At 52.4% G+C, this 24,608-nt stretch overlaps 3 protein-coding genes across 7 annotated transcripts in view; 2 read left to right on the top strand and 1 right to left on the bottom strand.

Annotated features, from left to right (window-relative positions):
- Positions 1 to 18,878, bottom strand: LOC144731147 (extracellular sulfatase SULF-1 homolog). The gene is made up of 4 exons (XM_078612112.1): positions 18,759 to 18,878; positions 10,667 to 10,721; positions 3,910 to 4,052; positions 1 to 3,353 (listed from the first exon to the last, which is right to left on the bottom strand). The coding sequence occupies exons 1-4, from the start codon at positions 18,876 to 18,878 to the stop codon at positions 3,189 to 3,191; spliced, it is 483 nt and encodes a 160-aa protein (XP_078468238.1). The 3' UTR covers positions 1 to 3,188.
- Positions 18,767 to 24,608, top strand: part of LOC144731148 (uncharacterized) — a 10,625-nt gene continuing 4,783 nt past the window's right edge. The window contains exons 1-3 of the mRNA XM_078612113.1: positions 18,767 to 18,903; positions 21,247 to 21,683; positions 21,921 to 22,299. Coding sequence (XP_078468239.1) covers positions 21,276 to 21,683; positions 21,921 to 22,299 — 787 coding nt within the window. The 5' untranslated portion in view covers positions 18,767 to 18,903; positions 21,247 to 21,275. The remainder of the gene's footprint in view (positions 18,904 to 21,246; positions 21,684 to 21,920; positions 22,300 to 24,608) is intronic.
- LOC144731184 (transmembrane and coiled-coil domains protein 1-like) overlaps positions 22,224 to 24,608 on the top strand; it is a 39,415-nt gene continuing 37,030 nt past the window's right edge. For 4 of the 5 annotated variants that reach the window (XR_013587925.1, XM_078612153.1, XM_078612151.1 and 1 more), the window contains exon 1: positions 22,224 to 22,299. The gene's annotated coding sequence lies outside the window, so the exon portion shown is untranslated. Of the gene's footprint in view, positions 22,300 to 22,353; positions 22,741 to 24,608 lie in introns of those variants that run through there. The other variant, XM_078612152.1, reaches the window with a different exon arrangement.

Genomic DNA, 24,608 nt, shown 5'->3' on the forward strand with positions numbered 1-24,608 from the left:
ACCGTCGACTCGGGGAGGGATGTGTCGCAGGCTGATCCTCACGTGTCTCCACCTGACCCACCCCCAGGTGTCTCGGGCCTGACGGCGGTTGACCGTCGGGAACCGGAACCCCGCGGCACGCGCGGATCCCCGATGCCTGGCCCGTGCCTTCCTGAACTGCCGGCACCACCGGACGGTCAACCGCGTCTGGTGCCGTACGACGGACCGGCAAGGCGGACTCGGGCTAGGACACAACACTTTTCATGAGAAAAAAAAAATAAAAATTTTAATAAAATTTTTAAACCCGGGCTCACCGCCGTGTTCCCCCTCTGCCGGGGTAATGTCCCGTTCAAGGGACGCTCGGGAAGAATGGGACGCTGCACGAGTCAGAAGAAAGAAAAAAAATATTTTTTTTTTTGGCATACACATTTATTGTTGTCACTCGCCGGATTGTACATATTGTTCTGTTGTTGTGGTGGCATTGCTGATTTTTGCGGATGGCGGTGTTCGTGTTGTGTTATGTTGTTATGTTGTTGTTGTGTTACGGGGCACACATAGGGGGTGTTGTATATTTTTATAGCAGCCGGGTCGGCTGCGAGCTATGTGGTAGGGGGTGATGTAGTGGTGGTGTTGACGTGCGCCGACAGTGATGGATCACGGGGCGGCACGGGGTGCGGGGTTGGGCACGCGTTGTGGGCGTGGTGTGGACGCGCGCGCCGGGAGTGAGAAATCACGGGGCGGCGCGGCGTGAGTGGTGAGGCGCGCTGACACTGTGGGAAAAGAGGATCGTAGCCAGCGCCCAGTGATTGGTCAAATGGGATGAATGCTCTCAGCGACGTCCGCAGGAGGTGTATAAAGGGTGACGCGCGAGAGCACTCGAGGTTGTTGTTAACCAGTTGAAGATCGAAGACGGAGGGAAGAGGTAGTGCCCTGAGACCCCTAGTCCCGCTGTCCTTGTTGGGACCGGGGCCCTGTGTGGCTCGGAGGCGAGACTGTGGGACCCGTCGTCCGACGCCCATGTGGGTCGGGACTGTGGGACCCAGAGTCGAGAGGAACACCCCGGCTGGGTGTGTTCCGAGAGGCTACGGGGCGTAAGAGCCCGTGTTGGTGTAGCCAGGAGAACCCTGTGGGGTAGGCTGGTGTTAGCCACCCGTGTAGCTGAGTGGGTGTTAGTCACCCGAGTAGCTAAGTGGGTGTTAGTCACCCGAGTAACTAAGTGGGTGTTAGTCACCCGAGTAACCAAGTGGGTGTTAGTCACCCGAGTAACCAAGTGGGTGTTAGTCACCCGAGTAACTACAGTGGGTGTTAGTCACCTGTGTAACGAAGTTGGTGAAATAAAGAGTGTGCTACCCGTGAAGTCGTCTCCCGCCGAGTTACTACATTACATATATATAAAGCACTGATTAAGACTTTTTTGCAAGAAGGTCGTGCCATGCTTTTGCAGGAGGGGGCGATGTTGCTGTGTGGTGTGTCATCCCAATCGAATAATTTTGAGGCCATTTTTCAGAATTGGAATTTTCGGCCCAACACCAGTCACATTGTAGTTTGATTTTAGCGATGGGAGGAAACTGTAAAACCCAGCGAATATCACTGCAGCCCAGGGGGGGGGGGGGGGGAGAGAACGCACGAACAAAGCCGTAAGATGCCCAAGTTAGAAGTCAAACCCAGGACCCTCTTGCTCTCAGGCACAAGCGTTGACACTGCGCCACTCTACCGCCCATTGATTTATATAACGAACAGCAGGAATGTATAACAATGAGGTGCTTATTCATCTTCAATTGTGAAAGCGTCATTATTATTCGTAGTCGAAGCATTATTAGCCACGTGCCACGCTCAACACCCTGTTGCACGCCGCCATTATGAAAGCAGCAGGTGGCTCATATACTGGACGTCTGAGAAACGACTCTACACATCCGTTAAAAAGAGCTTCACAACTCATCGTATTTATCCAGGATAGATAAAGATTCTGATTCTGATACATAACCTACTCTTGCGACTGCGGCGGCAAGAAACGTGCACGACACCTGGGGCAGAACGGGCTGCCATGCACCCCTCCTGTGCTCCCACTACCAAGCCACGTCGCTCAGCGTAAGAGACACGGCTCTGCACGATGGCGTGCAGAGCCCTTTTTGTGCGGAATCACCCCCCTCCCCCTTTCCCCGCGTGAATTGGCAATGCTTCTCTAGCAAAGAGTGGTGGGGTGACAGCTGAAATAGCTGCACGAATCAGCCCCATTTTTTATTTTACGTTTCTTAATATAGTTATTTTTATAATAGGATTAATTTAAGTACGATAATTTCCTCTCACCCTTGTTTATTCTGCCTCCGAGATTCTATGGCTCCTGCTGGGAAAAACACGTGTCAATTGCAGTTGGAAATTCTGAACATTGTATTATAAAATTAAAATGCGTGTGCAATTCAACACGAGTGCTATGGGTTGAGGGTGTGGTGTCATGCATTGGGGGGGAAATGCTTGGTTATTGTGTACATTTATTAAACTCTAAAACAAACGACGAGATTGTCAGCTGGCGAGGATCATGTCAGTCCAGCCAGTGGATTTGTGAACCCGGCCCGGGCTGAGCGGATTATTGAGAGTTATCGTCTCATATGCGTGAATCTGTGGCATTCTGGTTCCCTCCCACTTGTGAACTCTGACGAAGGAACTGGCCAAACAGTCGAAACGATTGCCAAGTTCTGTCCACTCAGCAGTGCAAATGGGAACATTGCAGTGAGTTGACTGGCAGGTTCTCTTGTCCTGCGGTACAAGTGGCTACTCTCACGTTCTCCAGGACGCCTGTCCAGTGTGGAAGATAAAGTCGGGGCCCTGTAGAGCTCCCTGTAGTGGAGGTTCTTCCCTACCAGCAGTGGCATGAGCGAGTCTATGTATGTACGGATGTTGAACTTCCTTTCACACCGTATGTAGCCAACCACAACCCCGATTGGCACGGTAAGGCTACGTACGGTGCGAAAGAAGTTCAACATACATACACACGAAAGGTCCACGTACGAACATGACCTGCATGGTAGGTGTGGTATACATGTGTGCATGTTTAACTTATTTCGTAACCGTATGTAGCCAACCACGCTAATCGGAGGTGTGGGGGGGGGGGAGATGACAGCAATTAAACACAAGCAAGGTTTCTGCAGGGCTGCACCTTTACCATTGCCACCTCATATTCAGACAGTGGCCTTTCTTCAGGGCATATCTCTTCATCCTTTATTGGCGAGGGAGCCGCTGTCCGTGTGCTGACCTCTGGGCTGCGGGCGGCTCCTGTCCAAGGGCAGGAGATCCCTGGGTGCCCCGGGGTTGCACTGCTTGTGCCCTTGGCAGCCCCGCAGGTCCTTGAGCTCCGCCTGGAAGCTCTTCAAGTCGCGCTGCGGCAGCGGCGTGCCGTGTTTGTCAGGTGGGGGGGGGAGCAGACGGGGAGACGATGTGGTCGGTGTGCTGCATGGACTACTTCAACTGAGTATCAAAATATAACAATAGGTTTTACCCTTTCTGGAAATAAAACTGTTGTGTTAAGATGTTAAAACACCAAACAGAATCATCTTTCCAGAAATCCTGTCTGCATTAACCACACGTACTTGTGGTGAATATGCGAATATAAAACAAGCTCTACCGCGAGCGATAAATGCCCTGATAGTGGCATTGCTGTTGTGCTGTTCGCCTTTTGGCGTCCTCTGGTCTGACACTGTTGAGACGAGGCTCAAAAGAGAAAGCTGTCTCTGGTGCGGACCAATCAGTTTCAAATACAATGCATCATATTATCAGAGGGTGTTTCATGTTTGCATGTTCGCCACAAGGAAGAGTAGGCGAAGATAGCCTCGTGAGGGCTCTCTCGAGTATAGACCCTGCACGAGTGGCGCTGCACGCCGTGAGATGGAGCGCTCCCTCTCTCTGTGTGTGGGGGGGGGGGGAAGCCACGCTCACCTGGTAGCGGTCAACGTTGATGTCGTAATACTCGACGACACCGGTGACGAACTCGCAGAACAGCGTGTTGTGCGTCTCGTTCATGGTGCGCATGCACCAGTAGGTGCTGTTGCTGGCGCTGGTGCACGCGCAGAAGGAGCCGACTGGAGGGTGGGGCGGGGGATGGGAAGAGAGGGGGGGGGGGAGACAAGGGGAGGGGTTTGAGGTCAGCGTCACCTCTAGGCCTCCACATCGGTGCTCGGACGGGACCGTTAGAACAACGAGACAGGTGGACTTCTCCACAAATCTGGCTGTCGCCTGATGAAGCTGGTTGTAATTACTGGCGAAACGTCTTACTCAGATTATAAATGTTGTGGCTTGGCTACTCCAACACACCGGTGTGCTTTACTAGTAATTAATTGGCATGTTCTGTTTACGTGACAAACCTCACTAATTGGCTGTGTCGGGTGGTGGCGGGATTAACGACGCATTTATATATTTACGCGATCTAACTCAAACAACCTCTATTATAGATGGTGAATTGAATGAGGTGTTCTGCCCAAACTACGGCAGGCACTTATTTCCTCCTTACAGATCTGAGCCGTGGCGAATATTCCACATTACTATGGAGCGATGAGTAAATCCATAGTACAGCCACTGTTTACTATATATTAATCATTTGAATGGGACCCACATCTCAGAGAGACGCAGTACAGAAGTGCGGGCATTCGTTTTGAAAGCGGCAGGCAGTCGCTCATAGGCAGGACGACAAAAGAGAAGATCGTGAGCATGGCACTTGAACAAGGGCAGGGAGCCGATAGCACAGATGGCTGCGGGAGTCGGGGTTAGAGAGTTCCAGCCTATGGGAGGGGGGGGGGCAGCAGAGAAGAATAAGCGACATCGGGGCAGCATCAGCCAGTGGTTCTTCACCTTTACTGCAGCCTTGCACTCCTTTGGATCTCAATCGTAATGTTTTGTTTGTTTGTTATTATGTTAGTATTGGTGCTGTGAGTCCGTGTTGATGGTGTGAGTCCGTGTTGATCCTGTGAGTCTGTATTTATGATGTGAGTCTATGTTGATGGTGTGAGTCCGCGTTGATGGTGTGTCCGTGTTTATGGTGTGAGCCCGTATTGATGCAGTGAGTCTGTTGATGCTGTGAGTCTGTGTTGATGCTGTGAGTCTGTGTTGATCGTGTGAGTCTGTTGATCATGTAAGTATGTGTTGATGCTGTGAGTCTGTGCTGATGGCTTCGAGGGCTCGGAACAGAAGGGCAGTACAACTGTAGTGTCATAGTTGTTGTCCAGCAGCGGCAACTGCGGTGGACGGGGAGTACACACGCCGGTGAGCTTTACGCGGGTGTGTCAGCAGGGCGGAGGAACTGGGGCAAGGGTCACAGAGACCCTGTCTGGAAGACCCTGGAACCCGCTCGTGGGTTCGAGAAGGGAGGCGCGGCCAGGGCGGAGCCGGGCCGCGCCGAGTAGGATAAAAGCAGCAGAGAGCGAGAGCTCGTGGCTGCAGGTTCTGGGAAGTGGACTCGTCTCGTCGTCACTGTCGTATTTGCCAACTTGGTCGCTGCCGTCTTAATTAGATAATTGCTGTGGCCGGATAGATGTTGACTGTCTCGGTCGATGCCGTCAGTGTAACATGGTCAGGGTTGTGTCTAAGCTCGGCTATTTGACTTGGGAGAAGCGAGGGCGAGTTTGTGAACCTGATGGTGTTAAATAAGGAAGGTGCGGAAGGGACGGGAGAGGATGAGGGAGATCGTGGGATGGATGGGGGAGGATGAGGGAGATAGTGGGAGGGATGGGGGAGGAGGCGGGAGATAGTGGGAGTGACAGGGGAAAAGGAGATAGTGGGAGGGATGGGGGAGGAAGAAAGTGGGAGGGATGGGAGAGAAAAAAGGAGATAGCGGGAGGAACGGGAGAGGAAAATAGTGGGAGAGACAGGGAGGAAGGAGATAGTGGGATGGAATGAGGAGAAAGAGGGAGATGGCGAGAGGGACGGGGGATGAAGAGGGAGATATTGGGAGGGACGGGGGAGGACGATGGAGATAAGGGGAGCGACGGGGGAGGAAGAGAGAAATAGGGGGAGGGATGGGGGAGCAAGAGAGAGAAAGTGGGAGGGACAAGAGAGGAAGAGGGATATGGTGGGAGGGACAGGGGAAGAAGAGGGAGATATTAGGAGGAGAGGAAGAGGGAGATAGTGGGAGGAACAAGGGAGGAAGAGAGAGAGATATAGTGGGAAGGACGGGAGAGGAAGATAGTGGGAGGGATGGGAGAGAAATAAGGAGATAGTGGATGGACAGGGGAGGAAGAGGGAGATAGTGGGAGGGACGGGAGAGGAAGACGGACATAGTGGGAGGGACGGAAGAGGAAGATGGTAAGAGGGACGACAGAAGAAGAGGGAGATAGTGGGAGGCAAGGAGAAGGAAAATGGAGATAGTGGGAGGGACAAGATAGGAAGAGGGAAAAGTGAGAGGGAAGAGGGATGAAGAGGGAGGGACGAGGGCGGACGATGGAGATAAGGGGAGGGACGGGGGAGGAAGTGGGAGATAGTGGGTGGGAAGGGGAGGAAGAGGGAGATAGGGGGAGAAATAAGGGGAGGAAGAGGGAGATAGTGGGAGTGATGGGGGAGAAATTGGGAGATAGTGGGATGGACGAGGGAGGACGAGGGAGATATGGGAGGGACGGTGGAGAACGAGGGAGATAGGGGAGGGACTGGGGAGGAAGAGGGAGATAGTGGTAGGGACAGGAGAGGAAGAAAAAGATAGTGGGAGGGATGGGGGAGGAAGATGGAGATCGTGGGAGTGCTTTGGGAAGAATAGGGAGTTAGTGGGAGGTCGGTTAGAGTAAGAAGGCGATAGTGGGAGGGAAGAAGAAGGAAGAGGTAGATAGTGGGAGGGACGGGAGAGAAAGAGGGAGATAGCCACTGATGTTAGCCGTGGCCATAAATTGAAACTCGGTTCACAAAGTTCATGGTGTAGTGGGTGTTAAGGTGGCATATCCTGGTTGGCCAGGAGAAGGCAGTACAGCGAGTGGAATAAGCGCCATCTCTGTCTGCATGGGATAGAGGGTTGCCCTCTTGCACGAGTGGGTTTTCTCCGGGTACTCCTGTGTCCCCTCACGTGTATGAACGCTAATTAATGGCCTAATTGAATTATCGCTATGCATCGCGGCATTTTGCTATGTCATGTGATCACAATTGGGCGCCACGGTGGCGAGAGATGTTAACTATTTCGCAGGGTATCCAGGAGGTCGTGGATTCAATCCTTACCCTGACACCTATGTATTTGGAGTTTGCATGTTATCTCCCCGTGGCTGCGTGTATTTTTCTCCGGGTCCTCTGGGTTTCCCCTCCACATTCATTAACACGTGTTTTGAGTATTTGGCTAATATAAATGTCCACGTAATAAGCCAATTTGTTGAGCTCTAATTGTATGGCCGCTTCTGAAAGAGAGCGGTATAGCTCAGTGGGCCTTGCCTGGTAAAAGTAAAAATATATAGTTAAATACTTACAATTGTTTATATCTGGGATAAATGTACACGTGGCACCATTCACAAGGTGGCTTTAATGATGTGGAGATCTGTGCTTGGCATTTTCAGGTGGGATCCGGAGCAGTGAATGGGCCCTGACAAGGCAATGGCCCACCCGTAGATTCGCTCTTTTCATCGGTTGCGTAACGCTGTGTGGAAGCTACCTGGTCTGTTGCTCCGCACAAAGCTTCAGGTCTTCTCGGCCACAGTCATTCCCTCCCTTTTCTACGCTCGCGAAACGTGGACCCCCCTAATGGAGCATCTTCGCCGGTTGGAAACATTTAGGCTGGCCTGCCTACGATCCATTCTGGGTTTAACCAGGCTGGAGTGTGTGAGGAGCTCACAAATCCTTGAAAAATCTGGGCAAAGTCCCATCGGTGAGCTCCTCCGGCAGGCAAGGCTGTGTTGGCTTGGTCATGTAGCCCGCATACCCAGCCACCGCATGCCTAAACAGCTTTTGTTCGGACGGATCGAGGGGGCTAAACGGGCACGGCGCGGGCTAGAGAAGAGATGGAGTGATGTGGTACAGGACGACGTGGAGCTGAGTGGACTTGCCGATGACTGGTACCAGCGGTTGCAAGATCAGTCTCTGTGGAGGAGGCTCGTGAAGGACGCTACTGGGCAGTTGGAGGCAGTCGCCCTCCAACAACAACGGAGGGCGGAGGACCTCCTGCCAGCGGGCGTTTGACACTCCACGTGGCCTCAAGGTGCACATGGCCTGGCACAAGCGTCGTGGTGACGTCACCGCCACTTAGTGGCGAATGGCGGTTGTTGTTGTTGTGTGGGTGTGTCTGTGTGTCTGTGTGGGTGTGTCTGTGCAGGTGTGTCTGTGAGTCTGTGCAGGTGTGTCTGTGTGGGTGTGTCTGTGCGGGGGTGTCTGTGTGGGTGTGTCTGTGCGGGTGTGTCTGTGAGTCTCTGCGGGTGTGTGTGGGTGTGTCTATGTGGGTGTGTCTGTGTGGGAGTGCGTAGCGGTTAGCGCACTGCACCACGAACCCGGCCGGCCGAGTTCGACTCCCCACTCACGACCAACACCGGTGACGATTATCAGAACCGGTCCCGGGCCTCCCTTCGGTCGACTCCATCTCAAACGAGTACCTGGTGCCACTGGGGAGAGAAAGGCGGCCGGGTGTGGTGCTGGCCACCGACCGCCTGTTGTGCCGTGCCGGCCTTCAACGGTGGTGCTCGCTAACAGCACTTGCCGCAACAGTCTGTGAAGGCTACACGGGGGATATTGTGTCGTGCGTCCTCCACCACCACACGGCCTCACGACGCGCCTAACGTGGGCAGCGGTGTCCGCCGTGGCCCCCACGCAGCGGCCATCAGCACCGTCGCCAGGTGGTGGCCATTAGCTCCACTCCTCGATGTCTGATGGCGATGACGACGCTGCCGCGAGTGGTCTGCTCTGAAACGTCGGACACCGCTGCCGTATTCTGTTAGGTCTATCTGCAAGGTATCTAGTTCGTTACCGTGACCCCGTTACCCTGACCCCGTTACCCTGACCCCGTTACTGTGACCTCGTTACCTTGACCCCGTTACTGTGACCCCGTTACCCTGACCCCGTTACCCTGACCCCATTACCGTGACCCCGTTACCATGACCCTGTTACCCTGACCCTGTTACCGTGACCCCATTACCCTGACCCCGTTACCCTGACCCCGTTACTGCGACCCTGTAGCGCTCAGTCGACTCCAGGGTTTAACGGTCATGGAGATGGAGGGATAGGAAGAGGGGATGGAGGGGCCAACTGTCCCAACTACACAAGTGTAGAGGTGGTACGTACCGGGATGTAGCGAGCCGTCGCGTAGCCGGTGTCTACATCACGGTCCGCACATGGGTGGCTACACCGACGTCCGCACTAGCCCCGCCCCTCGCGGGGCTGAGGGCTATATAGGGAAGTGCGCATGAGCGCTGGGGGAGTCGTTGAAGCCAGTGAAGAATGAAGACGGAGCAAGCTAAATAGGACCCTGGGACCCCTAGCCCCGCTGCCCTTATCAGGGCCGGGACTCAGTGTGGCTCAGTGGTGAGACCATGGGTACTCACGGCCCGACGTCCTTATCAGGGCCGGGTTTGATGGGCCAGTGGTTGGGACCCGTACCCTGGCTAGGTCGGGTCAGATAGCCTCCTCTAGGAAGTACTCAGCCGGAGGACCTGAGAGCGTAGCCGGTGTCAGGCACGCGTAGCCGTAGGCTGTGTTCCTAGGCTGTATAGATGACTGTTCTGTAGGGTGTTACAAATAAATACGTGCTGCCCCCATCAACTCATCTCCTGCAGTATTTACGCCGTTACACAAGTAAGTGGGGCCATCTGAGTAACAGAGCATGGCCGTGCGACGTCTGAACATTGGCACCGTCCCTTCGCCCTTGCCGAGTTGGCGACTCGGAGGCACCGGGAGGAGGACCCACAGATGAAGAGCGTAGATGGAACAGCTGCAGCGGTCACGCAGTCAGGGAACCGGCGCCAATTTCCAAGCCACCAAGCTCTGGAGTCCTCTACATATGAAGCGTTTTGGGTGGCCATTGAACAAAGACAGTAGTCACTGCATGACGCGCTTTCGGATGCGCTTCTGCGGTTGTCTGGAATGCTCTTCTTTGCGATATTAGGAAGCCACCGGAACTATGATGTAATTTTAAATCATCATCTAGATTAAGAACTCATTTCTTAAGAACTGTTGTTTGTGTGTTTGGTTTGATGTTCTTCCCCCGCACCTCGCTTAGCGTGGTTGGCTACATACGGTGTGAAAAAATTCAAAATACATACACACACAAGATGTTATCGGCCAATGAATGAGCCATTACGCGTGCGAGGAAAACGGAGCAACCAGAGAAAACCCACGTGTGCGAGGGAGCAACGCTCTATACTGCACGGATAGAATAGACGGAGTCCAAACTTTGCTGTACCCACCTCGACTTATGGGTCTCTGTGTGAGTCTATGGGTCTCTGTGTGGGTCTATGGGTCTCTGTGGGTCTATGGGTCTCTATATGAGTCATGGGTCTCGATGCGAGTCTATGGGTCTTTGTGTGGGTCTATGGGTCTCTGTGTGAGTGAGTCTATTGGCCTCTGTGTGAGTGTATATGGGTCTCTGTGTGAGTGTCTATGGGTCTCCTTGTGAGTCTATAGTAACCAGGCAAACACTGTCTCATCAGCAGGGTCAGGCTGGCACGAGCAAAGCTGCGATCGTCAACGTTGCTCCAATGCACAGCGCCGGTGAACTCGCGTCCACAGCTCAAGAAGCACCCCTCTCTACCCCAGCCCACTCTCCCCCAGCACCCCCTCCCCAGGGTCAGCACCAGCAGGTTCATCTGTGCGAGCAAACACAGAGAAGCAGGGGGGAGGGCAGGGGCAGTGCGAGGCTGCTAGGCCACGTGGGCGAGTGAGGGACGCCGGGTGGCTAGGAGATGTTAACTCCCTCGCCGGGAATGCAGGAGGTCGTGGGTTCGATCCCGACCCTGACGCCAGGGAGGGTCGCTTGGATTTTTCTCCGAGTCCTGCGGTTTTCCCCTCCACATTTAGAATCAACATCACGCATTTAGAGTATTTGGCTGCTGTAAATTTCCAAGTGATGATGATAAGCCACTTCGTTGAGTTTAACACGTAGGCTTTCGCGACCAATATCATCCATAAGAGGTTTTTGGGTTAGATCGCGTAAATTTATAAACGTGTCGTTAAAACCCACCACCACCCGACAAACCAGCTAGTAAGAGTTGTCACGTAAACAGAACATGCCAATTCGTTACTAGTACAGCACACCGGTGTGTTGGAGAGCCAAGCCACAACATTTACAAACTGAGTACGACGTTTCGCCAGTAATTACAACTAGCTTGAACAGGCGACAGCCAGATTTGTGGAGAAGTCCACCTCTTTCGTTCTTTATATATCGGCGTCGAGGTGGTGACCACTCTTCTGCGCTCTTGCACAATGTGGGGGGGGGGAATTACTGAGGCAACGTACATTCTGCATGTGCATTATGCGAGCCCTTTTAACTTGTCCTTCCTGTCTATCGTGTTTATTAAAATAGCCCTACCAACAGTCATCCCAGATTTGAAGCTTTCGTGACTGCAAGGATTCATACTCTTAGGTTGTTTCGGTAAAGTCACGTAGGTAAAAATAATATATATAAAATAATAGAAATAAAATAATAATGAATGAAAATAAATCAATTAAATCACGACGTTTCGGAGGCAACAAAAGTCTCCATCTTCAGGTGGGACCGTCGCAGCTAAATTTACTGTATCAAGTGAGGAAAAATACAAGAGACAAGCTCTTAAATACAAGTTAAGGGGGAGGGGGGAGGCGCTTATCTGAATGGGGTAGCCAGGAAATGGAACGGTGTGGGGGGGGGGGGGGCTAAAAGGGAACAATTGGTGCATCTTAGCTAGGGGTTACGGGGTTACGGCCGATGTTGGCTGCCAACAACGCTGTGGGCTCTCATGATATTGTCTTTTCCGAGACCAAGGTGCTCTGCAAACCCTCTGGCTACCATCAAAGGTTTGTACACGAGGCCATCCAGATATACAAACACAGACATAACTTCAACCGTGATGATGGGTACAAATTGAGTAAAACCATGTAAAAAATATTTAACTACGCATATTTGTACCATCTTATTTGACAGGTACTAATCTACTTTACCGAGTGTTGACATCCCCAGCGTTTAACAGTGCTGCTATTTTGGATTTTGGATTTGTCAGCCAACATCGGCCGTAACCCCTGGCTGAGGTGCACCAATTGTTCCCTTTTAGCCCCGCCCCCCCACCGTTTCATTCCCTGGCTACCACATTCAGATAAGCCCCTCCCCCTTAACTTGTATTTAAGAGCTTGTCTCTTGGATTTTTCCTCACTTGATAGTCAATTTAGCTGTGACGGTCCCACCTGAAGACAGAGACTTGTGTTGCCTCCGAAACGTCGTGATTTAATTGATTTATTTTCATTTATTATTATTTTATTTCTACTATTATTTTTACTTTTTTACCTACGTGACTTTACCGAAAAAGTAACAGTAATCCCTATTGAAGTACGATGCCCTTTGTAGACATGCATTTAAATAATGTATTATTTGATGATTCGCTTCCACGCAGCACTAATACGGTAGCTATCCCAACAGTTAAAGCTATTTTGATTTCTTTCAATTTCGATAGATTCTCTAATTAGTCTTGGCCAGTAGAAGCTAGTTTTGCAATCTTTGGAAGAACGTAATGAACCAGGCTATGCGTTAACTGTGTGTTAACCGACTCTCTGTGTTGCATTGCATTACACCTAATTTTACTAAATTTTCTTTCTCTGTGCTTGTTTGTTTAGAAGTTCAGTGCCTAGCTCCTCCATCCGCTTTGGGCAGGCCGTGCTTGTTTGTTCCACATCACTCTCTCATTGTTCTCTAACCCCCCCTCCCCCTTTCTGCCCCCCCCTCTCTATTTAAGGCCTCGACACATAGGCGTTGTTTCTGTGTGCCTATCACCTCTGCGACCTCCCACTGCCAGCAAAATGATGCCTGTCTAAACTAAACTTGTTTTTTTTACCAGGTAAAATACCTACAGTGACGGAAAAAAATATTTGATCCCCTGCTGATTTTGTACGTTTGCCCACTGACAAAGAAATGATCAGTCTATAATTTTAATGCTAGGTTTATTTTAACAGTGAGAGACAGAATAACAACAAAAAAATCCAGAAAAACGCACGTCAAAAATGTTAGAAATTGATTTGCATTTTAATGAGGGAAATAAGTATTTGACCCCCTCTCAATCAGAAAGATTTATGGCTCCCAGGTGTCTTTTATACAGGTAACGAGCTGATATTAGGAGCACATTCTTAAAAGGAGTGCTCCTAATCTCAGCTTGTTACCTGTGTAATAAAAGACTTCGTCACACACTGCTGTTCTCCGTTGCTCTTTATTTAGCTTCTTGCTCGCACCCCGCTGGTCCTGACAGCGGACCAGCGTCTCCTCATGCGCGCCCCGCACGCGCTCCCTCGTCAGTCCTTCCGCTCCCCCACTTCGCACACCGCTGGCCGACGGTGTGCCGAAGCTCCTCCAGCCACGTGGCTGATGGCGCGGATCCCCTCCGGCCACCCAACGTGGTCCAGCTTCTTCACTCCAACAACTGACCCGGAGCCCTTCCGGGCTCCCACCTATATCCCCTTTACCACGTGATCCTGTCTCTTGCCCTTCCGGACCGTCAGATCCGGCCTTACCATAGCGCCCTGCTGGCTCCACCCCCGTTCACCTCGCTTCCGATTGGACCCGAGGTGAACGGCGTGCCCTCCCATATGCCCCCATACTGGGCTCCGCCCCCCAATACCCCGGGCCGTATGATTGGGCCAGAGCCCAGCAGCGAACCCCGTTTACGCTCGCATTACATCTGTATACAAGACACCTGTTCACAGAAGCAATCAATCAATCAGATTCCAAACTCTCCACCATGGCCAAGACCAAAGAGCTCTCCAAGGATGTCAGGGACAAGATTGTAGAACTACACAAGGCTGGAATGAGATACAAGACCATCGCCAAGCAGCTTGGTGAGAAGGTGACAACAGTTGGTGCGATTATTCGCAAATGGAAGAAACACAAAAGAACTGTCAATCTCCCTCGGCCTGGGGCTCCATGCAAGATCTCACCTCGTGGAGTTGCAATGGTCATGAGAACGGTGAGAAATCAGCCCAGAACTACACGGGAGGATCTTGTCAATGATCTCAAGGCAGCTGGGACCATAGTCACCAAGAAAACAGTTGGTAACACACTACGCCGTGAAGGACTGAAATCCTGCAGCGCCCGCAAGGTCCCCCTGCTGGAGCTCTTTGGCATTAACTCAACTCGCCGTGTTTGGAGGAGGAATGCTGCCTATGACCCCAAGAACACCATCCCCACCGTCAAACATGGAGGTGGAAACATTTTGCTTTGGGGGTGTTTTTCTGCTAAGGGGACAGGACAATATCACTGCATCAAAGAGACGATGGACGGGGCCATGTACCGTCAAATCTTGGGTGAGAACCTCCTTCCCTCAGCCAGGGCATTTAAAATGGGTCATGGATGGGTATTCCAGCATGACAATGACCCAAAACACACGGCCAAGGCAACAAAGGAGTGGCTCAAGAAGAAGCACATCAAGGTCCTGGAGTGGCCTAGCCAGTCTCCAGACCTTAATCCCATAGAAAATCTGTGGAGGGAGCTGAAGGTTCGAGTTGCCAAACGTCAGCCTCGACACCTTAATGACTTGGAGAAGATCTGCAAAGAGGAGTGGGACAAAATCCCTCCTGAGATGTGTGCAAACCTGGTGGCCAACTACAAGAAACGTCTGACCTCTGTGATTGCCAACAAGGGGTTTGCCACCAAGTACTAAGTCATGTTTTGCAGAGGGGTTAAATACTTATTTCCCTCATTAAAATGCAAATCAATTTCTAACATTTTTGACATGAATCTTAATTTTAGAACTTTCGTGACTGCAGGAATTATTATTTGGTTCTTTCGGTTAAGTCACGTCTAAAGATAAAATAATAAATTAATTAAATTAAATAATAAATATTTATTTAATTTAATTTATTATTTTATCTTTAGACGTGACTTAACCGAAAGAACCAAATAATAATTTTTGACATGCGTTTTTCTGGATTTTTATGTTGTTATTCTGTCTCTCACTGTTCAAATAAACCTACCATTAAAATGATAGACTGATCATTTCTTTGTCAGTGGGAAAACGTACAAAATCAGCAGGGGATCAAATACTTTTTTCCCTCACTGTATACTTACCTGTATTTCGATTTAAAGCTTTCGTGACTGCAGGGATTCATCTTCTTGGTTCTTTCGGTAAAGTCACGTAGAAGGAAAGTAATAAAATAATAAAAATAAAACATAATAAAATTATTCTCACGACGTTTCGGCCACAACGCAAGTAGCCGTCCTCAGGTGAAAACCAGGTCTGTCGAGGCGACAGCGTCTGAATGAAACAGCACACGCGCTTGGAGCATGTATATAAGCTGGGTTGGAAGGGGGGAAGAAAGAGGGAGCCTTGAAAAAAGAATATGCATATCAGGAAAGCCACCCATACGGATGCTTACCTAAAACCGGATTCCCACCACCATCCATCCCAAAAGAATTCCCTCATCAAGACTCTATACCATAGAGCCCAATGCATTTCCGACCAGGAACACATTGCCAGTGAACTCAAACACGTACGCCAAGCTCTTAAGGCTAATGGTTACTCTGACTACACAATCCGCAAAGCCATCACTCCAACCATCAAGAAGGATCCTGTTGAGGAACCTCTCAAGACCATCACCTTACCCTACATTGCTGGGGTCACAAAAAAGATCTCCAAAATCCTGCTTAAACACAAGATCCAGGTCCGATTCAACACAGTACATAACATCCGTGATCTGGTCCCGTCTGTAAAAGATGTGGTTCCAGACATACAGTACCCTGGCGTCTACAAACTAAGTTGCCTCTGTGGTAGCAGTTACATTGGAGAAACCAAACGACATGTCTCGGCCCGCATCCGTGAATATAAAGCAGACTTGAAACACGGTAGGACAAACACCTCAGCCGTGGCAGATCACTGTTACAATTCAGTGGGCTCACATGATATTGACTTCTCCAAGACAGAGGTTCTCTGCAAGCCATCTGGCTACCATGAGAGATTCGTTCATGAGGCGATCCACATATACAAACACAGAGACAATTTCAACCAAGAAGATGGATTCCGGCTTAGCAATCATTGGAAGGACGTAATAAACCATTTCGGATCTTAACTGATTGTGTTCACGTTTACAGTGACTTTCAGACCGCGTTCCACTCACCGGCATTGTATTCTCCGCAGGGAATGGATTCTTTGCTCCGCTGCAAGTTTCCTCCCACTACTCTTCCTCTTAGTATCTTTCACACGACGGTCAATGGTACAGTGTATAATAACAAATAGTATAACATTTATATGCTTAATACAATGTACAAAGTAATATATAGTATCGTAATTGTATAGTGAATATACAGCACTGTGATATACATTAAGGTGGGTAGAATAATACATAGTGTAATATTACAATGTATAAGGTATAGGAGGTGTATAGTAATACAGTATATAATTTAATGTTGGGTTTGTCTATGACAGTATATAGTACGGTGTAGGCTCGTGTGATGTAAGAGAATAAAGTTTAGATGGAAGCATTTTTTTTACGACGTAGAATTGTAATGTATTACTTACTGTTAGTAACTCAGCTTATTGTAGAGTATATTTAGTATACTGATATGTAGTTTACACTTTAGTTGTTTACGTGGTGGTTTTAGTTACTGCAGCTACATACTATTGTAGGGGTGTTACGGAGGGGCTGTTATAGAATGGGATCAGATGGGAAAGAAATACAGTGGGCGTGGCTATGTCGGTGCACGGGAAGGTGCTCCCAGCGACGTCCGCATCGGGCAGCCTGGGGGGCTGACTCGGAGCTGGGATCCCCCGGGGCCCCACCCCTCAGCGGGGGTTTTGGTATAAAAGGGGATGAGCCGGAGGGCTCAGGGAGAGATATTGAAGCTAACCAGTGAAGGCTGAAGATCGTCGTAGATAGAGCCCTGGACTCCCCTGGATCGCCGCCCTTATCAGGGCCGAACAGGATCGAGCCAGCGGCGTGGTCCCGAGAGCCAGAGCCGGTGCTCTTGTAAGAGCTGGTCTGGGGCTCCGGGTACCGTGAGCCTGACTTACCAGTGTCGGGCTAGCTAGCCTCCCCTAGCCCGTTAGTGGAGGACCCAGAGGTAGGCTAGGCGTAGCTAGAGAGTGTATCCCCAGTTAGACGGGTGAGGGGGCCGATACCCCCTCCAGTGTTGTATGTCAGTGTTGTGCTGTACCGACACGGAATAAATACGTGTGCCTCCAACCCCGGCGTCCAAGTCTCCTGGAACACTATTACACTATTAACGCTCCTTCCCTTCATTAATGCTACCCCTATCCCCTCCCTTTGATGCTGCTAATCCTGCATAATGCACGGGCATAAATAGTACTATTCACATACCTGCATTTCCCATATCACATACCTGCATTTCCCTTATCCCCCTCCCTTTGATGCTGCTAATCCTGCATAATGCACGGGCATATGCAGTACTAATCACATACCAGCATTTCCCATAAATATGCAAAATTCTTCTTGATATGCATATTCTTTTTTCAAGGCTCCCCCTTTCTTCCCCCCTTCCAACCCAGCTTATATACATGCTCCAAGCGCGTGTGCTGTTTCATTCAGACGCTGTCGCCTGGACAGACCTGGTTTTCACCTGAGGACGGCTACTTGCGTTGTGGCCGAAACGTCGTGAGAATAATTAAATTATGTTTTATTTTTATTATTTTATTACTTCCCTTCTACGTGACTTTACCGAAAGAACCAAGAAGATACTTACCTGTAGTTACGGGCACGGGCCCATAGGGGGTGCCACCCTGAGCTGTGGAGAGACAGAGGGAGCCGGACCTTTGAGGAGCCGGGTTCTTTCCCCCCGACCCCAGGCGAGGGGTTGGGGGGCTCTTCCAGATGGTGCGGTGAGGAATTCCCCCCGGATGTCATGGCAGCGGTGCACAAGCACAGCCAACAGAATCACTCAGCCCAGCACGTCCGTCACCAGCACTGCGCGACCATAACAATGAAACGAGTATCACGGCAGCCAGCATACACGAATGAGGGCGGTTGCACCGAAACGTTGCCAATTGGGAGGGATGGCTGCTTCGCAGGATCGTGAGGGGTGGCGGAGACTTTGGGGACGATTTGTCCAGCAGTGGATTGACCATGTCTGATGATGAGGTCACGCATTTCCTTGATTCACACAGATGACGTCATACTCATCTTTAAGCGCTGTACGCAAATGACGCCACGCGCTTGAATGGCTTGCGATGACTGAATGTCCCCCCCCCCCACCACATGCAGATGTCGTCACGACTGCGGTGACTTTCCAAGTAAATGACGTCACGCGCCTTGCGGCTGTCGCGCTATTGACGTCACGTGTTTTGAGTTATGTGCAATTGCGCCACATTCGTCGTGAGTGTAACACGCACGCCATTTTTATTGTTACAGTCGCGCTGATGATGAGCACGATTGGCTACATACAGTGCAAAGAAAGTTCAACATAGTGTATACAATACCGTACTTGTATCTGCATTGACGTCACGAATGGTTACCACGCCATGAAGTCAAGTCATGCTCGTGACGTCACCATATATTGGATTACCACATCAATGACGTCACGTCTTGTTTACAATGACGTCACTCGTTTCTTGGGTTCCGCCCTTCCATGGCTCTGGTCTCGTTCGTGGGGGCCCAGGGTATCAGGGGGGGCCGAGGGGGACCAAGGTCGGGGGGACCAAGGTCGGGGGGGGGGGCACCAGGGCATCAGGGGGACCCAAGGGGGGCCGAGGGGACCCCAGGTGGACGAGGAGCACCAGGGGGCCCGGGCAGAGCCCCGCGCTGAGCCGCGGTAGCGGCACCGCCTCTGCCGCCTCCATTGAGTGAGAGGAGACGTCAGCGAAGGTGAGAGTGGGTGGGTGAGTGGGTGAGTGGGTGGGTGAGTGTGAGGGTGGGTGTGAGGGTGGGTGAGTGTGAGGGTTGGTGGGTGAGTGGGTGAGGTGGGTGAGTGGGTGAGGTGGGTGAGTGGGTGAGGTGGGTGAGTGGGTGAGGTGGGTGAGTGAGGTGAGGTGGGTGAGTGAGTCGGGGTGGGTGGGTGAGTGAGTCGGGGTGGGTGGGTGAGTGAGTCGGGGTGGGTGTGTGAGTGAGTCGGGGTGGGTGAGTGAGTGAGTCGGGGTGGGTGAGTGAGTGGGTGAGTGTGAGGGTGGGTGGGTGAGTGAGTGTGAGGGTGGGTGGGTGAGTGTGAGGGTGGGTGGGTGAGTGGGTCGGGGTGGGTCGGTGAGTGGGTCGGGGTGGGTGGGTGAGTGAGTCGGGGTGGGTGGGTGAGTGAGTCGGGGTGGGTGAGTGAGTCGGGGTGGGTGGGTGAGTGAGTCGGGGTGGGTGGGTGAGTGAGTCGGGGTGGGTGTGTGAGTGAGTCGGGGTGGGTGAGTGAGTGAGTCGGGGTGGGTGAGTGGGTGAGTGTGAGGGTGGGTGGGTGAGTGAGTGTGAGGGTGGGTGGGTGAGTGTGAGGGTGGGTGGGTGAGTGGGTCGGGGTGGGTCGGTGAGTGGGTCGGGGTGGGTGGGTGAGTGAGTCGGGGTGGGTGAGTGAGTCGGGGTGGGTGGGTGAGTGAGTCGGGGTGGGTGGGTGAGTGAGTCGGGGTGGGTGGGTGAGTGAGTCGGGGTGGGTGGGTGAGTGAGTCGGGGTGGGTGAGTGAGTCGGGGTGGGTGGGTGAGTCGGGGTGGGTGGGTGAGTCGGGGTGGGTGGGTGAGTCGGGGTGAGTGGGTGAGTGAGGTGGGTGGGTGAGTGAGGTGGGTGGGTGCAGGTGAGTGAGTCGGGGTGAGTTGGGTTGGGTGAGTGAGTCGGGGTGAGTGAGGTGAGTGGGTGGGTGAGTGCAGGTGAAGGAGTGGGTGAATCGGTGGGTGAGGAGGGTGAGTTGGGGTGGGTGAGTTGGGGTGGGTGAGTTGGGGTGGGTGAGTTGGGGTGGGTGAGTTGGGATGAGGGGAGACTCTTTGATACCCCCTCGCTAACCCCCTCGCTCCCTGGCCCCCGACCGACCGCGCTGTTCGTTGTGGGGTGGTCGCTGATTGGCGGCAACAGCGGTGAGGGAGCTGCTCGTGGTGCTGAAGGCGCTGATGGTGGTGATGACGACGTGGTGGTGTGGTGGTGGCAGAGGTCGCAATCGGGTACCCGATACCCGGCTACCCGTAACCGGCCGGGTATCGGGTCGCCGGGTATCCGTTTGCGACCCTGGTGCGACCGGGTAAGGAATCAAAACCCGTTTGCGACCTCTGGGCGGTTGTGATTGTGTGGTGATGTGATGGTGTTAGTGATGGTGCTAGTGATGTAGTGTTGATGTGGTGACGGTAATAGTGATGTAGTGTTGATGTGGGGATGGTGGTAGTGATGAAGTGTTGATGTGATGGTGTTCATGTGGTGATGGTGATAGTGGTGGATTTATGTTGTCATAGTGGTCATGTGGTAATGTTTTTGTTGATATATATTGTGGTGATGATGTTAGAGCTAGTGCGGTGATGTTGATGATTTTGTTGATTTGATGGGAGTGGTGATGATTGCGGTGATAGTGATAAGTGTTAATATTATGGTGGTGCTTATGTGTTGATGTGGTGAGGGTGGTTACTCATCGTGCGCATGTGTTAATGGTGATGTGGTGTTGATTATGATGATGCAGTGGTAATGTGGCAATAGTGGTTATTGTCACGTGGTGGTAGTGATGGTGTGGCGATGGTGGTAGTGATGGTGTTTGTGGTGATAGTGCTAGTGATGTAGTGTTGATGTGGTGATGGTGGTGATAGTGTGTGTAATAATTATCCTTATGTGGTGGTGGTGATGGTGATGTGGTGTTAATGTGGTTGTTATGTAATGTTATGGCGATGGTGGTGGCGTTTTGGTGGTAGTAATGATCATGGTGATAGGGTGCATGGTGATGGTGGTGATAGTGTGTGTAATAATTATCCTTATTTGGTGATGGTGATGTGGTGTTAATGTGGTGGTTTTGTAATGTGATGGTGATGGTGGTGGGAGAAATTGTGTTGACTTGTTGATGGTAATTGTAAATATGATTGTGGTGATGACAGTAGTAGTAATTGTGTCAGTCAACCCATGGCACCTGCGTCTTTCCCGTAACCTACCAGCGAACCTGATACCGCTGATGATGCTGCGGATGATGCTGCTCATACTGCTGATGCTACTGCTGGTGCTAATGATCACGCTACTGCTTACGATTCTGCTGCTGTCGCCGCTGTTCCCAGGAGTGGCCGCTCCCAACCGTGCGCCAGCGATGAAGCGCCTCAAGTCAGTGGGTGACGGTGCGGCGGGTTCTTCGGCATGGCCAGCTCGCCGTTCCGGCTCTCCGGAGGGCCGGGATGGTGAGCTGGCCACGGCGCCGGACCGGGGCCCCGCCGACGGCCACTCGCCCAGCCCTGCACGATCGGCCACCTCCCGCCGGTCTAGCCCGGCGCACGGCGGCGAGCCGTCTCACTCCGCCACGCCGTTCGGACACGGCCTCAAGCACCTCTTCCAGAGTCATCGGCGCAGAGCGGGTGGCGGCGGCGGTGGTGGCGGCACCGGTTCTCTGGACGTAGCGGCCCCAGGCCATGCGGAGCGCGAGCGCTCGCCCGAGCTGCACCGCGTGTCGTACGCCGTGTCGCTCAGGGAGCTGCCCGCCCGGCCCAGCGCGTTCAACAAGGTGACGAGAGTTGGCAGGTGGGCGGGCGGGCGGGCAGGTTAGTGGGGGCGTGAGTGGATGGGTGGGCGGGCGGGCGGGAGAGCGGGTGAGTGGGCTGGCAAGGGGCGAGCGGGAGTGTACGATAATGAGATTCATGAAACCCTTCGAGAGACCATGAGTAGAACTCCCCACCCTGGCCACCTTTGTCTCCCCCTGCCCGCCCCTCCCCCCACCCCCCCACCCCACCACCCCACCCAGGTGCTGCAGCAGATCCGCTCGCGGCCCACAGGCCTTGGCCGGCGTTCGGCCTCGCGGTCGGGCGGCTCCGGCTCCTCGCTCGCTTCCTCATCGGCCACCGCCTCCGTCAACGTGGCCTCCTCCTCCCCCTCCCCCTCGTCGGCCGCCACCACGGCGGTGGCGCCGGCCTCCTCGTCATCCGCGTCGTCGCTGAGCGCGCCGGGGGGCGGGGCGGGGCCCGGGGGGGTCGGGGTGGGCCCCCCCGAGGGGCCGTCCCCCGGCGTGAGTCCCCAGGTGCCGCGCTCCACGGGGATGGGGCACGACTCGGCGGTGGGGGGCGGGGGGGCCGCCTGGAGGGCTGGACGGGGCAGGGGGGTCGTCCGGAGAGGATGGAGACAAGGTGGGTGGGTCGGTGCTTGGGTGGGTACTTGGGTGGGTGTGTGGGTGTGGGGAGAGCGGTAGAGTAGCGGTTAACGCGTTGCGCTATGAACATGGAGACCCGGGTTCGATTCCCGCTCACGGCCAACACCGGTGACGATTATCTGAACCGGTCCTGGGCCTCCCCTAGGTCGACTAAGCCTCAAATGAGTACCTGTTGCGATGTGTAAACATCACAACTGGGGAAACAAAGGCGGCCAGGCGTGGTGTTGGCCACCTACCCCACCATGTGCCGTACCGGCTTTAACAGGTGCTCGCTGAAAGCACTTGCCCCAACAGTCTGTTAAGTTTATATGGGGGATCTTTGTGTTTGTATGTATGTTGAACTTGTTACGCGACGTACGTAGCCAACCGTGCTCACCGGAAGTGCGGGGGAAGGACAACAAACTAACACAAGACGAAGGTACTATGCAAACCCACTGGCTATCAACAAAGATTTGTTCATGAAGCCATCCAGATATATTAACACAGACACAACACAATTTAAACCGAGAAGATGGGCACAACTGAGCAACCATTGGAAGGACGTTATTAACCATGTAACGTCATAACTGGCTGTGATGCTTCCATCCTACCTGCCTATGTTAACAGTTATTTCCGACTCTTCTGAGTTACATTACCTTGTTAAATGTCTTCACATTAACAGGCTAAATGTCTCACTAACATAGCTGCTGCTCCCTTTTCCTCGATGCGGTGGTGGCGCTCGTTGCTTAATCGGCTGAATGTCTCTCATTAACACAGCCGCTGCTGCGGGAACTGTCTCACATTGACATGCTCATCTCTAATCTCGAGCAATACAATGGCGTCTTCAGCACCGTAGCTATGGGGTTACATTAACAGATTGGCATGCTAATCTCTTACATTTACTTGCAAATTCCATCTCTAGCCCCGCCCACTTAACCTTGGGTTGTACTCATCTCAAACCTGTATCACCTTTGGCTGCAGTAGCTCTCTCGCTATATTTCTTCCTGCCTCAGCAGTCCGGCTGCTGTATTTTTTCACCTGAAGACGATTGCTCGTGTTGCGATCGAAACCTCGTGATTTATTTTATTATTTTTCTATTTACGTGACTTTACCGAAAGACCCAAAGAGTACACAAAAAGGAGTTCTAAAGAGATGAGTTTGTCAATCTCGATGATTTAAAAGTGCATAATTCCAGTGGCCTTCGCAGAAGCGCATCTAAAAGTTCGCGATGCGGTGACGTGATGTGGTCTTTCATAATATAGGTTTTTTTTTGGGTTAGATCGCGTAAATATAAATGTGTCGTTGAAACCGCCACCACCCGATACAGCCAATTAGTAAGTGTGCTATACTGGTAACGAATTGGCATGTTCTGTTTACGTGACAAACATTACTAATTGGCTGTGTTGGGTGGTGGCAGGTTTAATGACACATTTATATTGACGTGATCTAACAAAAAAAAACTATATTATGGATGATATTGGTCGCAAAAGCCGACGTGTTAAACCGATGTGATCTTTATTCGATAGTTAGACAAAAGTCGCTGCTGTGAGTATCACCGGAGTTCACGTGATGGTTCATCGTGGCAAGCAATTTGTGTACAATAAGTGCGACCTTACAACAATGTATTTGTTCGGCAACCGGAAGCCAATGCAGCTCGGCGAGCACTCGAGGGACACGGTCAGATGTTGCAGTAGCCGTGGGTGGATGAGTGAGATGTTGGCTGAGTGAATGGGTGCGTGGGTGAGTGGGTGGGTGGGCTGGTGGGTCAGTGTGTGGGTGGCTGAGTGCGTTGGTGTGACCTGCATTACGTCCGGCTTGGTGTTCACGTGGTTGATGTTAGCAGTCTATACCCCGTCTGCTGCCACCAGGGGGCAGCACTCCCTCGTTGCTACTCAGTGCCAGCGCGGCGCGGGGGAGCGCCGCGAACCACCCAAGTCGCGCTCGGCTGCTCCCTGCCAGTCAGCCGCAGCGAGCCCATTCAGACGTGGGCGGCGAGCCGGGGGCCACGGGGCGGCCGCTGTCTCGCTCGTTCACTCACCCGCACCCTCGCTCTCACCCGCTCGCCTGCTCGCTCACCCGCTCGCCTGCTCGCTCACCCGCTCGCCTGCTCGCTCACCCGCTCGCTTGGCCGCTCGCCCTCCGGTCCGTTCCACTTGTTCCCCACGAGTTGTGGAGAGAGTGGAGAGTTTCCCATACCTGGGCAGTGTGCTCATGACCGGCTCCGGTTTGACAGCAGAGGTCTCACTCCGAATCAGTTGAGCGGCATTATCTTTTCATCGGTTGCGTAACGCTGTGTGGAAGCTACCT

The sequence above is a fragment of the Lampetra planeri genome, chromosome 38 (genome assembly GCF_965212315.1).
Source record: "Lampetra planeri chromosome 38, kcLamPlan1.2.h2, whole genome shotgun sequence".
In the NCBI taxonomy this organism is placed as follows: domain Eukaryota; kingdom Metazoa; phylum Chordata; class Hyperoartia; order Petromyzontiformes; family Petromyzontidae; genus Lampetra; species Lampetra planeri.

Bases quoted from the DNA above. Each gene is read 5' to 3' on its own strand.
- LOC144731147 (XM_078612112.1), bottom strand. From the start codon at position 18,878: ATGGAGGCGGCAGAGGCGGTGCCGCTACCGCGGCTCAGCGCGGGGCTC. The intron at 4,053-10,666 runs GTAGAGAGGGGT...CCCACCCTCCAG, and splicing joins CTGGGGGAGAGTGGGCTGGG to TCGGCTCCTTCTGCGCGTGC. The intron at 3,354-3,909 runs GTGAGCGTGGCT...CCGCTGCCGCAG, and splicing joins TCAACGTTGACCGCTACCAG to CGCGACTTGAAGAGCTTCCA.